This window comes from Phanerochaete carnosa (genome assembly GCF_000300595.1).
Source record: "Phanerochaete carnosa HHB-10118-sp unplaced genomic scaffold PHACAscaffold_11, whole genome shotgun sequence".
Classification (NCBI taxonomy): Eukaryota; Fungi; Basidiomycota; class Agaricomycetes; order Polyporales; family Phanerochaetaceae; genus Phanerochaete; species Phanerochaete carnosa.
The window spans coordinates 1,647,977-1,663,287 of record NW_006767638.1 but is presented as its reverse complement, the minus strand read 5'-3'; the positions used below and the strand labels follow the sequence as shown (position 1 = coordinate 1,663,287).

Sequence of the window (15,311 nt, the reverse complement as noted above, 5' to 3'; positions counted from 1 at the left end):
AGCGTTTGCAAGGACCATCTTCTCTCAGTTTGACTTACGAATGATGCAGAATATGAATGTTCTATATGAGCGTTATGACGCCAGTCATGATCTAGCTGTCAAAAATCGACAGGTTGAAAATAAAGATATGTTGGCAAGGTTATTTGGTGAGGCCGCAGTTGAACACGTCAAGGACCAGATGTTGGCTGTAGATGCAGTTGAGAAAGCAACTGATTATAATTTTCTTGAGCTACTGGAGCAGTTTGTGTCGCAAGAATCTAGATATGCCAAGTGTCAGCATTTGGAGTTGGATGGTATTCGGCGCAGCTTACTAGAAGTAGATGCCCAGGGTTCTATTATATTTCCTATCGTTAATTCTAGCAAGATTCCACGAGCTCTGATACACACCAATAAAGATGCAAGCTTTTGGCGTGACATATTGAAGGTGACGAAAGAGCAGGTTATTACATCACGTTATGACCAACGCAAGTCTGCTGCCACTGCACATAGCCATGTGATTCAGCTCTCACGTGGTCAAGATGTGCAGGAGAATACAGATGGCAATGTCCGTATATTGACTGCCGCTGAAGTTCTCAGACTTAAGGCTGCAGCAACAATGGAACAACAGGCCATGCAAGACAATTTTTGTAGTACTAAGAGCATTGAGCCAAGTGCACATATGAGACAAATAGCAAACAGGCTCACGTTGAATCCCAAACAAAGTCGCGCATTTTTCATTGCTGCAAGCACAATAATTTTGGCAGATGCTCCACCGTTACGCATGTATCTTGGTGGCAACAGAGGTACCAGAAAATCTATGGTGGTGAAAGCTTTACGCCTGTTTTTTGAAGAACGGAGAGAATCATACAGTTTTCTGGTATTAGCCCTGACGGGTAGTGCTGCGGCAAACATCGATGGACAAACATACCACCAGGCACTGGGTTTTGGTGCACGAAATCGACGATCCAGCAAGTCGAACTTCTCACACCTGCACGACCAACTATTCAGTGTTAGGGTGATCCTTGTAGATGAAATATCTATGTTATCTTCTCCAAATATGTATTACATTTGTGAATAACTTAGCTTAATTTTTGACCTACCTATGGAAGCTTTTGCAGGGCACCATGTAACCTTGGCAGGCGATTTTGTGCAGTTACCTCCACCTGGTCAGTATGAAGTGCAACCTTTGTATTGCTCTACAGTTGGACTGACAACATGTAGCAGTACATTGAGTAGTCAGGGAGTGGCTTTGGGTCGGGCACAGTGGCATTTTTTCACCACAGTTATCATTCTGAGAGAGAATATGAGACAGAAAGCGTCGTCTGATGAACAAGAAGCATTCATAACTGCATTAAAAAATATGCAATACAAGGCTTGTACACCTCAGGATATTGCTTTGTTGAAAAGTAGAGTAAGTGACGCACAGCATAACAGACCACATAAGAGATCCTAGGTTTCAAAACGTGTCTATCATCATAGGTAGAAATAAGCACCGAGACATCATTAACGACATCAGTACTCACCATTTTGCAGCACAGCACAAACTGAAGTTGGTTACGTTCTATTCAACTGATACGTGGGCACCTACAACAATTCAGAATGAGTTTACGGTCAAACACAGGAAAATGCTGAAGACGACCTTTGATCCTAGTCATCTGTCCAATACATTGATAGATGACATGCAACAGTTATTATGAGATTTACGTCCATCAGAAACTGAGAACCGCGCTAGATTGCTATGCCTTTGTCCAGGATTGCTGGTCATGCTGAAATACAACGAAGCAACGAAGCTGTGTGCTATCGATGGGGCAGAAGGCACTGTAATCAGTTGGGATGCAGACAAGTCCAATCCTGATCATCTTCATCTACAGACCTTATTTGTCCAGTTAACAAATCCTCCACATGCTGTTCACATACCAGGCCTTCTCATTAATGTTATACCTGTTCCTGCCATTCAAGAAACTATCAGATGTATGTTACCTAACAGTTCTGTTGTCAGCATTAATCAGAAACAGGTCCGGGTGTTACCAAACTTTGCCATGACAGACTTTGGTTCACAAGAAAGAACCAGACCATGTAACCCAGTCAATTTATGGTATTGCATTACTCACCAATCCATTCATACCGCAATATCTCAAAGTCCTACCCTAGACGGATTACTCATTCTCTACAATTTTGATGAATCTCGAATAACAGGAGGAGCGTGCCTTGACCTAATGCGTGAATTCTGTGAGCTTGAGATACTGGATGACATTATCACACTACGGTTTGAGGGCAAGCTTTCTTTCGACGTTACTGGTCAACCGCAAGGTTCGTTGATCAGACAGTATTAGCAATGGAGAGGTATTCATTACGTACCATTGAATGTTCATCCAGCACTTCGTTGGGACACACTATCGCCTGATACATTGACTGCACCTGTCCTTGCAGCAGAATGGAGCCTTCTGCTGCAGTGATTGTACCTTTGAAGCGACAGCATAGTAACTATGGTCTACAGTGCATACTGCCACCATCTGTACGTATGCAGCTTTTACTCATCGCACAACCAGCTTTCTTACAACACCACAACCATGTCTATTTATCTCACCAACTTACCTTCTGAACTTCTCATCTACATTTTTCTTTTCCTTTCAACAGATCACAAAATGACGTCCAACGCTGCTCATGCCAATTCTATGTGCCATGTTCATGTCCAACAAATTATCTTCAGACATCTTTTCTGTCCTCTTGATCACCAGCAATTTTGTGACTTCGTACACACCTTTCAAAGTCAACAACGTCAGTGCAACATTGTTCGTCGTATCACTGTTAGTACCAGTGTCCACTGTTCCTTCATAGCTCATGACAGTACTGCGCTGTCTCCTGTCATACTTTGTTTCATCCTACATCTGTTTTCCTTTGTGCACACCGTTGGTGTTCACAATGCATTATGGACATCTTCCGAGTTGCTTACTCCTCCACTACATTTTTCACACTTTGACACTCCTGGCACAATGTTGAATACCCTTGCGTTTATTAACGTTCACATCTCTGCTGGTTCTGAACAAAATTTCATCCACTTTGTTCATCCCTTTCCCTCCATTTATGGTGTCTGCTTAATTGGATGCAGGAAAGGACTGATGAACTCCAACACTATGCCAGGATTACAACAATGTTCTTTTGATCATCTTTGCATCAGTTTCAATGTCAACGAACGCTGTTGACAACACAGATTTACATCTGTGCTAACCTTGCCCCCTACTTATGACAACTTGTCTGAGCTACAGTTGTGCAAAATTCTGCCAGAAGACATAACGCAAGTCCAGAATTTGCTGCATAGCACTGCACCTACTCTTCAGTCTCTATGCCTGGATTTCCTATCAACTGCTCTTCGTGCGTATCACATTATATCATGCTCACTGGTGCTAACCCGTACACCACAGCTGATCTTGACAACAATGTGTACAACAATCTCAGCTTAGATCATTGTACTGCACTTCGTGTGTTGTGTTTACCCATTCACCACTTTGTTATCTGACGCGACAAAATCTCATTACAACACCGTATCCTGCATCGCTTCCTGACGCAAGTTCCGCAAGCAGTATCTTCTCTCATTTTCAGCATACCATGCGATGCATTTTTTAAAACAGAACTTTTTATCAGAATCGCAAGAACACCGTGGGGTCGCCTATTCAGCATTATACATGACTTACCCTGCCTGCAGTCTCTACATCTGTACATTCACTGTACACGAATCAACGTTCCACGTCTCTTATGGCAGTCTCAGTTTACGTTGGTTCTAAATTCCCACCGTGATGTCTTATCCGGTGAGTATCTCATCTCGTATCATTTATATCTTTCTCTGACCAAAACTTAGATCATGTAGTCATCTCCTGCAGTCAAGAAACCCCGAATAAAATCAAACATGTAGTTGCTTGGCTGATGCCTACGTAATATACTGTGGTGAACGTTCTGCAAGTAATTGCATTGCTTACATAAATTGCTCTATCCTGTAACCTTCACTAACTGGCACTCTATCTTCACAGCGTGTGACCTGTATACTATATACTGCATACTGAAATTGAATATTACTTGTCCTTCTATCTTGCTCATGACGTACACCCACTCATTCAATTGAACCACAGGCTGTGAAGCAATCGCATTTATTACCAGTGATCAAGTCTCCTATACTTTACTATCACGTTCACGCAATACCTCCTTTTCAGCACGTTCGATCACTATGGCATTCTCTGCTACAACATTTACTCTAAACCGGTCATTAAGACCGCGTGCCCACATAACTTGATGGGGAACATCTTTCTCATATCGAAGTCACACAAACTCAACGCTATAATGTACTTGGATTTCTCAACTTACCTACTCACTGTCCACAACACAGACATTGAGGTATTAGTCCTTCCATGCATGTACAACTAGTACTTACTGCGTATTTAAGAATTCCAGCTGGTCACATCTATGCCTACTGCCCAATGCCCGTCTGTATGAAGATGACTTTACTCAACTGCACATGGTCCAGATGTATGCCGAAACTGATTACAATCTACGCCCTATGACATCTTCTCCTTTACCCAATTTCCATTGGCATTCAAATATTCTCTCCAATGATCATGATCGCCCTGCGATGTTTGGCACCCTTGGCCTCCTGAAACAGATCTCTGTCACTGACCAAAGCAAGAATCCTTGTCCTACAGTGTCTGTCGTCATTGAACCATTACGCCATATTGGTGCCTTGTCCACTGACTACTTACGCTGCGCCTACAACCAAAATGGTACGTCAATCCACCATATTTCATGTGACTTTATTCATGTCTCCTCTTCCAGTTCACACACTGATGTCTCCACCCGTCGTCATCCAATTCAAATTTCCACAATGCCTGCCGGGTAACATATGTCCATTAGCCATGTGACATGATCATATAATCTTCACTTGTTTGCACAAAAATTGCTCGTATCCATTCACAACGGTGCATACGACGACGGCGACCCTCAGCTGTCTATGACAAAAATAGACAGCAATACATTGAACATTGATAATGTGCTGTACATATGCAGTGTCTTAACTCAGGAAACACATGATACATTCTGATGTTTATCCCATGTAACACGCATTCTAGACGCAGTCTGGTACATGTGAATGGTACTTATATAAACATAATATGTCAGCCGTAATTCACACCACTTTTCAGCCACAGACGTAACAACCGCGTCCAATGCCGTTACCTTGGCCGCCGCAAACTGACAACTTCTCCTTGTCACCATGCCGTCATATTCCACATTGCCCCCAGAAATAAGCTATGAAATATTTGAATGCTGTGAAGACAACCTTCACACTGCCCGCCAGCTATCAGCAGTTAACCGCACTTTACGCACTGTCAGTGCACGCCATCCAGAGTTATTTGAACATATATACTGCCCTGTCACCAACCATTGCGAAGACGTCCATGCATTTATAGCTTCCTTTACTCGTAACCACGCTCTTGCTGCTGTTGTTCATCGTCTCACAATTATAGAACGCGGAATAACGCAACTCAAATTGCATGATCCCCTTCGACGACAACCTGTCAATCTCTATAACCATGACGTCGGCCATGTTTTATCTCTATTCTCCACATTGGACAACGTCGACATCGTCAGAACCAACTGGTCAGCAGTAGACCCCGAGAACGGCACCATGCCCACTTCGGTCCTCTCTGACTCACTCGTCAGACTAAACATTGTTGGCATGTGCATTGACCTCAACGCTATGCAATCTTTTTTTGTGACTGTATTGCACATCCCAAACTTGAAAACTGCATGCATAGAATCGTATCACAAACATTCACTTCTGCCCATTCTACCAGAACACTCCGAACACGTTCAATGGACACAGCATATCAAAAACCTGGACCTTGATCTCAATTACGCGACCAGTTTCACCATTTAATGGGACTCCTCCTATCATGCTGTTACCTCATATGCATCATGTTGAAGATCTCCGCGTTTGTGGCCTGTGCATGCACAAAAGACAGCACTTTCATCAATTACTCGAGAAGAATCTTCACACTCTCCACACCCTGTATTTAGAATTGGCCCATCCACAATATCGTATGTTATCTGCCTTTCCCGTCACACAAATTACACTCAACTACTGCACAAGATGAGTTGAACTGGCATCATTGGTCCAACCTCCCACTCCGATCTTGTCACTGTTTATGGTACATCTCTATTGTTGTATCTTGCTTCGGTACCACGTTCTCTCATGCACTCGCGTTCAGTTCCTGATTTATCACCGGCATCATCATGTTGCCACCTTACTCTGCCACAACCCTCACTTTGAACTTTGACATTACTACGTATGAAGGTGACCCGTACGACAACAATGATCTAAAAGCTTTGCTGCAACGTCTTGACTGGAACCGCATATGCCTCGCTATCAACATCTCTCCTTTGCAACAACTCATGTTGACTCTTTGTTGGCAAAACATGGACGAAGTAACAACATGGAGTGCAGAAACAACAATAGCTGCTAACGAATGCACAGCCAGCATACGCGGTAATCTCATTCTCAATCGCTTCTTTATATGCTAATGTAACCATTAGAAACGTGTTCTCTATCGCTTGCAAATCCTGTTGTATATGACAAATGGCATCACTTACGTTTGCCATGCGGCAACAATTTTATTCTGTAATAATCATTACAAATATACTCCCTTTGCGTCACACACCCCCAGTGAGGCTGTCCTTTCAAAGCAAACGAGCGCATTGATTCTTGACAACCGAGGTGTATGTGTATCCACAAATGCTGGTATCCCTGCTGACATGCATAGACCTGCTGGAGCAGGTGAAATCACCGAGAACACTTTGCCATCACTGATCATACCACTGAGAAATGCAAGACCGCTGAAGCTTGCATGCATCCATGTGGCTGCACAAGTTCACGAACCTCCTCTCCTCATACGCCCCTCCCGCACACGCACACACACTTGCCGTCTGACGCTGCATCATAGCCTGCAGCGCTCGATGCTATCCACGCGCTTGCTTCTGAATTGGCGCAAGGCGTTGGTGCGGGTGCTCACTAATGGCCCACCGTTCGTGGGTGAGACAGGCCTGAGCAGCATGCACTTCACACACAAGGCGTGTGTGAAGCGCAGCACATCCGCGACGCTCCTCAGCATCGATGACAGCACGTGGTTAACAGTGAGAGCTCGCACAACATGCATTCCTTGTTAGAGACGCCACAGGTGCAAGATATTGAGCTCAGGCATTTGTGTTCGCTGTCAGTGGATTCGGCTCGTACACCTTAAAAATAGACCCCCAAGGCTCTATACCACAATGTAATGAACAAAATTCATGATGATAATCAAGCGCTTAATGCTGCCAAATACGATATTTGCTGATATGATTCTGAGATATCTTTCTACTTCTATCACTCCACATGCGAGAATCACTGAACAACAACAACACACGGGACATGCCTTGTAACTACTTATTCTCGCTGCATATTAACAAGAACAGGTGGACATGCACACATTCATGGCGGCTGACACCAACTAATAGCAGAGAGCAACACGTACAAAGCAATCGGACCCTGTCAAGCATGCTCCGGGAGCTCTCGCATAGAACGTTATCCACCTAGATCACATTTGGGTCTTGCCGTTGCGATGTGCATACTTCTAACTTTCCGCCCACATTGCGTCCAGCTCGTGAACCGAGTCTTTGCCGAGGGCTTTGCACAGCTTGCGCACAACCTCGCTGCTGCGGCTGAGAGGCGTCACATCGTTCACTGCGCTGTAACGATCATACCACTAACAACTACACCACAACCGGCTGAGGCCAACAAAGACAATAAAGCGGCTGTGCAACAGTTTTTTGTACCATGGAGACGAGTAAGTCGAGCCTGAGTGTAACTTGTGTGCGGAGTAAAAGAGAAGGGTGCAGTTCTCGACAAAGACCAAAATGAATCAGTGGCAACATCGAGCCACTGTAACCCTTTAGCGCATTCTCCCCCACACAACCACCATCGCAGGGGCCTTTGCAGGCCTACTAGTGGCGGCGTCGTTCACCCTTGCCGTCTACTTGCCACACGAAAGCACAAAAACAACATGGAATTCCTGCATGAACGCCTGGTGAGTTGTACAGTCAAATCCCTCTTTCTCCACCTTTCTCCATATAATCACGAATATACCGAACTTGGCCACAAAGCCCTACATCCACCACGCCGGTAACATGACGCAACTCTGCACAAGGTGCTACAAACACAGAGTCTGACTGTAGACGTGGGAGCCATACATAATACCTGTAAATCATCACCATGCAAAATCTGGATAACTTTACTCACTGTCTTCCCTTGCGGACACACGTCTGTTATCATTTCTCTCGGTAAGATGGGTAGTTTGCGCATATTGTTGGAGAGCACACCCGCACAGCCACTCCTCAATATATAAGCTCTGTCAGACCCCACACCAAACCCCACTGTGACGTCACTGGTTATTGCGTTCACTTTTCTTTTCATGTAATTATCATTTTACATCACTTATCTATTCTGAATTCTCAGCACCATGATCACCAAATTTGTACAGCTACAAGCGTTCACCGCCACCAATGTATCCACCACAGGATCACGTATACCAGTCACCACCATTAGATACAACATCGACCACCTATTCAATATTCTGAACTTCCACAACGTCTTACCACGCAGTCATGATGCTACACGCGTCTACTCACAAACAGTCGAGCTCGGTTGCAACTACAACTTACACCGTGCCCATACTTTTCTTGTATTTTGGACAAAGCTGCCCCGGACGTCACAAATCTTCTACCACTTCCTGAATGATGCTCCCTTTCATTGGAATGGTGAATTTCTAGTCTTCAGACTTCGCAACACAGAGCATGCGCAGACCTTTGTTAACCTCCGTCAAGGCGATGCACCAATGTGTCGACTGGCAATCAACATGTACATCAGCTCCATCTTTTCTACATCACTTCACCCAACTCCATATAGAGTCACAAATCCCCGTATGTCACTTAACTCACTAACAGGAGTTCTGTTATAAGTCTTTCACACACAGCTACACCATTGTCTCTCAGTCCTCCACCTGCACTGCTGTAAACGACACCTTAAACATCGACAAACGCGTTAACTGTATACACCCTTGGGACTGCCCGCATTTACCATTGTATAAAATACGTAGTTACGCAACTGATTCATCTGTCGTACAATGTATCGCTATTTTTTCGCGCAACGCATACACGTCTTCGTGAATCGGATAGGGCAGGCGTCAGTCTACTGCACACAAGTGGATGATGGCACAAACAGACGAAGGTAAGCGCTCCAACATTTTGTCATCCCAGCTTACGTCCCAGCCTCCACATCAGTCCATCGTAACGCAGCTCAACTATCCCTTCGGTACGCTGCTGAGGCTACAGCCGTCACAGACGCCTCATCCTCCATGGGACTCTGGCAGAATGGACAAAAGCCAGCCACAATAGCCGAAGCTCCCAACATCCCTGGACCCCAGGCATACTCCCACCAACATGCCGCATTGCCATTGGCGGAGCAAGCACGAAAAACAACAGTGTGCCCTAGGGCCGTGCCCCGTCCTGCTGAGCGAAGAGCTTGTGGACTACGCAGTAAGCATTACGAACTGCGAATGGCTGCGAAGGGTTGGATCGTCCTCTAGCCAGCATATCACTAACTTTTTGACTTATCAGGCTAGCGTGTGCACATGCTAGATCCGGATACAGGTGGATGCGGATGGCAGGACTACAGGCCGCGGACAAGGTAAGTATTTTCTCTGCACGACTTGGCTATCACTGAGCTAACCTTGCACTAGCTCATAGAAGTCTGGCTATGCTGGTCTTTCCACCATAGCCTCATGATTATCAAGTCCAATACCGCTTCCCAGGCCAAGTAGGGTGACCACTGTTGAAGAGCCTGGCACTTAGGTGAGTACTACCTCTTCTGTTGTTATCATGAATAGCTCTGACTCATATGTTGCAGATCTATTTTTGTGCCTACCATTTGCACATGCCGCCAAAGTTATCATGACTATATGACTGCGAGAAGGATGTGTAGCATACCAACATGTACTTAACTTGATACATATTTAAATGTATATATATATATATATATATATATATATATTTCCCTCATTAATGTCTGGTGTGACCGTGTGCACCCTCAAAAGTGGTAACATCTACTTGCATCTACAAACAAGCTCCCGCCATGCTGCGGTGAACTACTGAGCAAAGGCGGGCAGCTACTGGTGCCACGGAGGCACAGTGAGAGCCGCAGGGGGCTGCCAAATTGGGTACCATTCTACCAGTCTACCAGAAACCCGCAGCACCCGAAGCGCTGTGTAGCGCTGGCGTTGTTTCCTGATGTGCCACATAAGAGTACTCACACTCGTTTACGCTGGCGCAGGTCGCCTTCATATCAAAACACTGCGCCATGCAGAAGTAAGGTTGATGTTAGAGGGAAAAGGCAACGAGCATACATACAGTCACAAACTGCATCAACTACAGAAAAAAATGATACGACTAATCGGACATGCGCGCTCCCATGATACACGCACGCAAATGCTCCCATAAAACATAAAAGCGTCCGTTTTGTTCACAATAGCGCCGTATATGCCGGAGGATCTGCCAGAGCCGCATCCGACCGGCGCACTGCGTCAGTGCTGTACTGCGACATCGGCAACGAAACGCTCTCCTTGGAGTCCCATGGTGGTATCGACAGCACGATGCTCTCCCTGGATTCCCACGGCGCCGACGGAGAAGGAAGCGAACGGTTTAATGACGTGGGTGTAAGCATAGATGTAGAAGTAGGCGAAGGCATAGATATAGAGGGGGGTGCGGACATAATTGTTAAAGCAGGCGCAGGCGCACGCACGGTAGTGTACGGGCTTATAATTTTCGCCTCGGGCGGCACTACATCACCAGTCAACAATGAACATTGCACGCTAAGAGCGGATAAAATGAGACAAACCATCAGAAAGGTCCTCCCCAAGGATGTTTACCCGCCAGCTATCATAGCGCCTGCTCTGCTGCCGGCGTCGCCATAGGAAGAACAGCACACCCAGGAGCAGCAGAAGCGCTGCTGCGGGGACGATCACAGCAGGGAGAATAGTTCTTAGGTTGCTCGCTTTGTGTGTCGTCCCAGAAAGCGCAAGATTAGTGGGCGAGGTGGGCGAGGAAAGAGACGGCGTAGAAGAGCCAGATAACGACGGCGCAGGTGAAGACAGACCGCCCCCACCCGCTCCCGTGTCTGCAGCGCTGATGAGCGCATACTCCAGGTAGTCAAACCACAGCATGTCTTCCTGATCGGTGTTCACGGCCGTGACGACCAGCGTGTGCATCCCATCCTCCAGCGGCCCCGATGCGAAGTACGCGTACTGGTACATCGGATCGGCCGGTTGTGGCGTCATCACTAGCACCTTCTCGCCGTTGTCCACCATGAACGACGACGTGCTCGGTGAACCAGTCGGCGCGCCTGGCACGGTGCCGTAGAACGTGACGCTCGTGCCTGTATGTGGGTATGCGCGTCAGCGCAGGGAGGCAAGGGAGGGAGAGAGACGCACCGTTGAATGTGAATTCAATCGTTGAGCCGTTCGTGAGAGCGCCATGTGTTGTCCTGTGAAACGCGATTGTCAGTGCATCCAGGTATCAATGCCATGGGGCCTGATGAAGGCGCCACACGCACCCGTCGAACTCTGTCTCATTATTCCCTGCAAGAGACCAGTTTCCACTGTAGAAAACTGTTGGGTCGCGGTCATCGACTCTGACGACCGTTGTATTCTGGCTCATGTCTACGCTAGACACAAGGCGGCCAAACAAGTGAAAGAGTGAAAGAGCCTTTGGCTGCTAGTACCGAAGGCAAAAGGAATGTGGAGTCTGGGGCGACGGCGCACCCAGTAGATAGTCTGTTACGTAGATATGGCGGGTGGGAAAGTCGGTCAGTAATATTGTCAGGCTGGCGCATGCGCAATATGTATGGTCGCGCACCGGCGCTTGCAGGGCTTGTTGCGACAACTCTGAGACGCCATCAGCGCTCAGCAGACAAGCCTACCCAGATTTTAACACTTGTGAGTGGATGGCCGCAGGGTGGATAGCTTTCCCGCTGATGTCGTAGATCAGCCGCGGGGGAGCGGGGGATCAACGCAAAACAGATCGGCTCCCCGCCCTAAGTCCCGCCTCCCGCCCTTGGCACGTGACTAGAGCGCTGGAAGGTTTCGATTCCGTTCTCTCCATTGGTCTGACCGGAGGAGTTGCATGAAGGCTTAGCTGTCTACTCGGAGTCTCCAAGGGAGTCTTCAAAGTTGTTGTCAATATCACTATTATGACTAGTTGAGAGCTTTCTGCGCAACGCGTTCGTGGTAATGTATTGCCAGCACCCTGAAGCACCCCTTAAGGCGCGGCTTTGTGCGACTAGCCCATTCTTCTCTGTCCATGGTAACTGTACAGCGTGTTGGGCAAACTGCCTCTTCAAAGCCTCACAACCGTCGTCAACAGTTTCTATTTGTCTCATACAACTAGACCTGCCTGTTCTGGCACTCGAGTGCGGGAAGACGGAATAGGAGCTGATCTGTGCACGACGCATGTCTCACGGCTAGTCTATGGAGAAGCGTAAAAGCCGTCCACCCTGCGAGATTGCTCAAAGCCAAGCTAGCCCATACCAATCCGTCCCGCCCTAGCCAATCTATCCAATTTGGACCTGAGTACGCTGAAACGGAGGGAACAGGCTGAGTGGTTGCATCGAGTCGATAGTAGGGCGGAGATGGATCGCCTAGAGTGTCCACGTGGAGAAGAGTTTCATTGTTCTGGGCTTTGATGCCTCAGTTTTAACCGCTGCGACCAGAACTTCAACAGAAATCATGAGACACGCCAGGAGGAAAGTGCTGCTCTGTGCTGTCTCCCACACCGAGTACCATGAGATAAGCCACAGTCTTCAGACAAATGTTCCCTTTCTCCGGCGGGGGTTCGGCGCGACGGAGAATATTGCTGCTGGTTGTCGTGCTCCAGGGCCGGCGGTATTCTTGCGATGATGTGGCCTGGGATGGCGGTACAGGGAGACGCTGGCGAAGATGCGAATAGACCCGACAATGGAGAAGACTAGATTTTACTACTCCAGCTGGTATTCTGGCAGGGCACGGTGTTTTGATCCGCGATCTGCGAGAAAAGCGCAGCGTAGCAAGCAACTGCGTACCACTCCGCCATCAAATCGAGGATGAATGTAGTCTCGGTTCCAGACTCTCGATCCGCTATTAGAGAATTGTAATGGGGGCTTTCGGAGTTTGAAATTTTCTTTGCAGCGGTGCGAATGGAGCAAGCTCTGCAGCAGGACTTTGAAAGCCGGCTAATGAATCATTGTGGATGATATGTTTCTGCTCTCCCCCGCTTGCTCAGCGTCCTGGAACCGAGACTAGGATGAATGCAGCTCGGTGGCAGGGAGAATTATCTAGCGATTTAAACGATGCTGATATAAGGTATGCATTGGGTTGGCATAGCAGCTCAAAGTAAAAGGTGTGCATTACTCGCAACAATCAGGACAGCTGTGGACTATGGACGCTATTACTGACTCCGTTACTTAAATCCAGATTTCGCTCGTGCGGCTTCTCTGCCGTCCCGATAGGAAGTGTGATTGTTGCCCCGACCAAGTTCTTTCCCTTCACCAGCACAGCCTTGCTCCAGAACTCCATGCAAACCAAGCGCGTCGTGGCGATTTGTTGGAGCGTGACGGACAGGTCGTACTGAGGCTTGAGCCCACGGCGACCCGGCTCCGCCTTGTTTTCCTGGAACGTCCACTCGGCGACGTTCCCGTGTATACCTTGACCTCGGACTTGAGCGTACGTCTTGCGCGTGTATTCTGCGCTTTTTGAGCTAGTCGCTGTGCTTCCGACAGAAGCTGATGAGTATCCCAAGTTGAGGCTCGCACTTCTCTCCGAGCCCCGGCCGATGTGCACGTCCGCTTCGTCTTCCCGGAGGTCGGTCGGATAGAGCTCGCGTATCTTCAGAGGCAAGCGCCGCTCCTGGGCGTCGTAATACCAAAACGTGACGCGGAAGACGGCGGAGACGAAGCGTGCGTCGATATTGACGTCCGGGCAAAACCCGACGCCAAGCGCGACCTTCGCGTTCCTCACGTCTTCTTGCGTGTACGATAGCGTGATATTGAAGTACGAATCGCCCTCGTTTGCCCTTCCGATCTGTAGCCCTTCTCCGTCTTCTGACATGACGAATTTGCAGCCAGGCTCGGGATCGAGAAACGGTTTGCGCTTCCCGAGCAGCCGAAATCGAGGCAGAGGGCGATCCTGGTGCGAGCCGTGGCACGGTGGGAGCATCTGAAGCAAGGAGCTGCCAGAAGCATTCAGAGCAGATGTACACAGAAGACCGCCGAGACGCACCTAACCGTACTGGCCACCGTAGACTAGGTGATATGTGATGTCGGATGAGACGTGGTAGTCAACAAACAAAGCTGTACTTACCAAGCTTGTAGACGAGTGGTTCTCCGCTTGAAGTAGTGGCGTGTGACCACTTTGAACGGGACCATGCAGATTTTAGCACCTGCTTGTGAGATAATTTCCGCGTGAAGATTGCGATGCAACCTACACCGTCGTTGGCGATAACGCAGGTTGAGTCTGAGTGTCAGTTTGCGTCTGGTGTTTCTTCTTAGTAGGTAATTTGAATGTGCCCGGTTGCCACGTACTTGAGATAGTGGTATGTCTATCGCGGAATAAGGTGGTGCCGGAGATAGTAGATCATCATCATCAGAACTGGAGGTCCCTACGATGTCGAGCTTGGGTATGGACGCCTTACTGACATAAAATGAGATGGTCTTATATGACGCTCGTGCATAAGGACGACTCACATTACATCTTCGGCAGCGGGGCTGAGTTTCGACGAGACGCTCATCTGGAGATGTGTCCGTGGAAGATAACAATCTATGTACCTTTGAATCGCTCACCTTCGCCATCTTCATGGTCATTGCTGCCACGACCGGAGGGAGATCATGCGAGTCGATGTCTTCTATACACTCCATCTTCGGAGGCACACCCTCCGCTTCTTCCACCGAAGGTATGTCTGGATTATTACCTGTGTCGAGCGAGCTAAAGTTATCTTTCAACCAGTTCTAGCAAATGTCTAACTTCAGAATCCCGTGCTATGCATTCTATTGCCGCCTACCTCGAATCGCGCTTGGTCCATAGGCTCTGAATGGTGAGCGGCAACCTTAATTTTCTCTCGAAATAGGAGGATGCTCGCGGGCTTTGCAGAGACGAAGAGTCAATGTAGTACACAATGTATCAGATATTGTCGAAGTCACACGTACTTCGTTGCCTTCCAATGACTCAGGCACG

General features: G+C 47.7%; 3 protein-coding genes across 3 annotated transcripts; 1 reads left to right on the top strand and 2 right to left on the bottom strand.

Annotated features, from left to right (window-relative positions):
• Positions 1-2,195: 2,195 nt before the first annotated feature.
• On the top strand, positions 2,196-2,435 carry PHACADRAFT_200752 (uncharacterized protein; the record flags this gene model as incomplete). The annotated part of the gene is made up of 2 exons (XM_007401018.1): positions 2,196-2,289; positions 2,356-2,435. 2 exons carry the CDS (start codon positions 2,196-2,198, stop codon positions 2,433-2,435), a joined length of 174 nt encoding a protein of 57 aa, XP_007401080.1.
• A 7,977-nt stretch (positions 2,436-10,412) lies between these two features.
• On the bottom strand, positions 10,413-11,920 carry PHACADRAFT_213681 (uncharacterized protein). Its single transcript, XM_007401017.1, has 4 exons — positions 11,663-11,920; positions 11,541-11,593; positions 10,949-11,485; positions 10,413-10,890 (listed from the first exon to the last, which is right to left on the bottom strand). Exons 1-4 carry the CDS (start codon positions 11,764-11,766, stop codon positions 10,574-10,576), a joined length of 1,011 nt encoding a protein of 336 aa, XP_007401079.1. The 5' UTR covers positions 11,767-11,920; the 3' UTR covers positions 10,413-10,573.
• Positions 11,921-13,440: 1,520 nt separating this feature from the next.
• On the bottom strand, positions 13,441-14,400 carry PHACADRAFT_264329 (uncharacterized protein). The gene has a single exon (XM_007401016.1). It carries the CDS (start codon positions 14,295-14,297, stop codon positions 13,503-13,505), a length of 795 nt encoding a protein of 264 aa, XP_007401078.1. The 5' UTR covers positions 14,298-14,400; the 3' UTR covers positions 13,441-13,502.
• Between the last annotated feature and the right edge of the window lie 911 nt (positions 14,401-15,311).

Coding starts and splice junctions, on each gene's coding strand:
- PHACADRAFT_213681 (XM_007401017.1), bottom strand. CDS start 11,766: ATGAGCCAGAATACAACGGTCGTCAGAGTCGATGACCGCGACCCAACA. Junction 11,594..11,662: donor AATGAGACAGAGTTCGACGG/GTGCGTGTGGCG, acceptor CGCGTTTCACAG/GACAACACATGGCGCTCTCA. Junction 10,891..10,948: donor TGGGGAGGACCTTTCTGATG/GTTTGTCTCATT, acceptor CTGGTGATGTAG/TGCCGCCCGAGGCGAAAATT.
- PHACADRAFT_264329 (XM_007401016.1), bottom strand. CDS start 14,297: ATGCTCCCACCGTGCCACGGCTCGCACCAGGATCGCCCTCTGCCTCGA.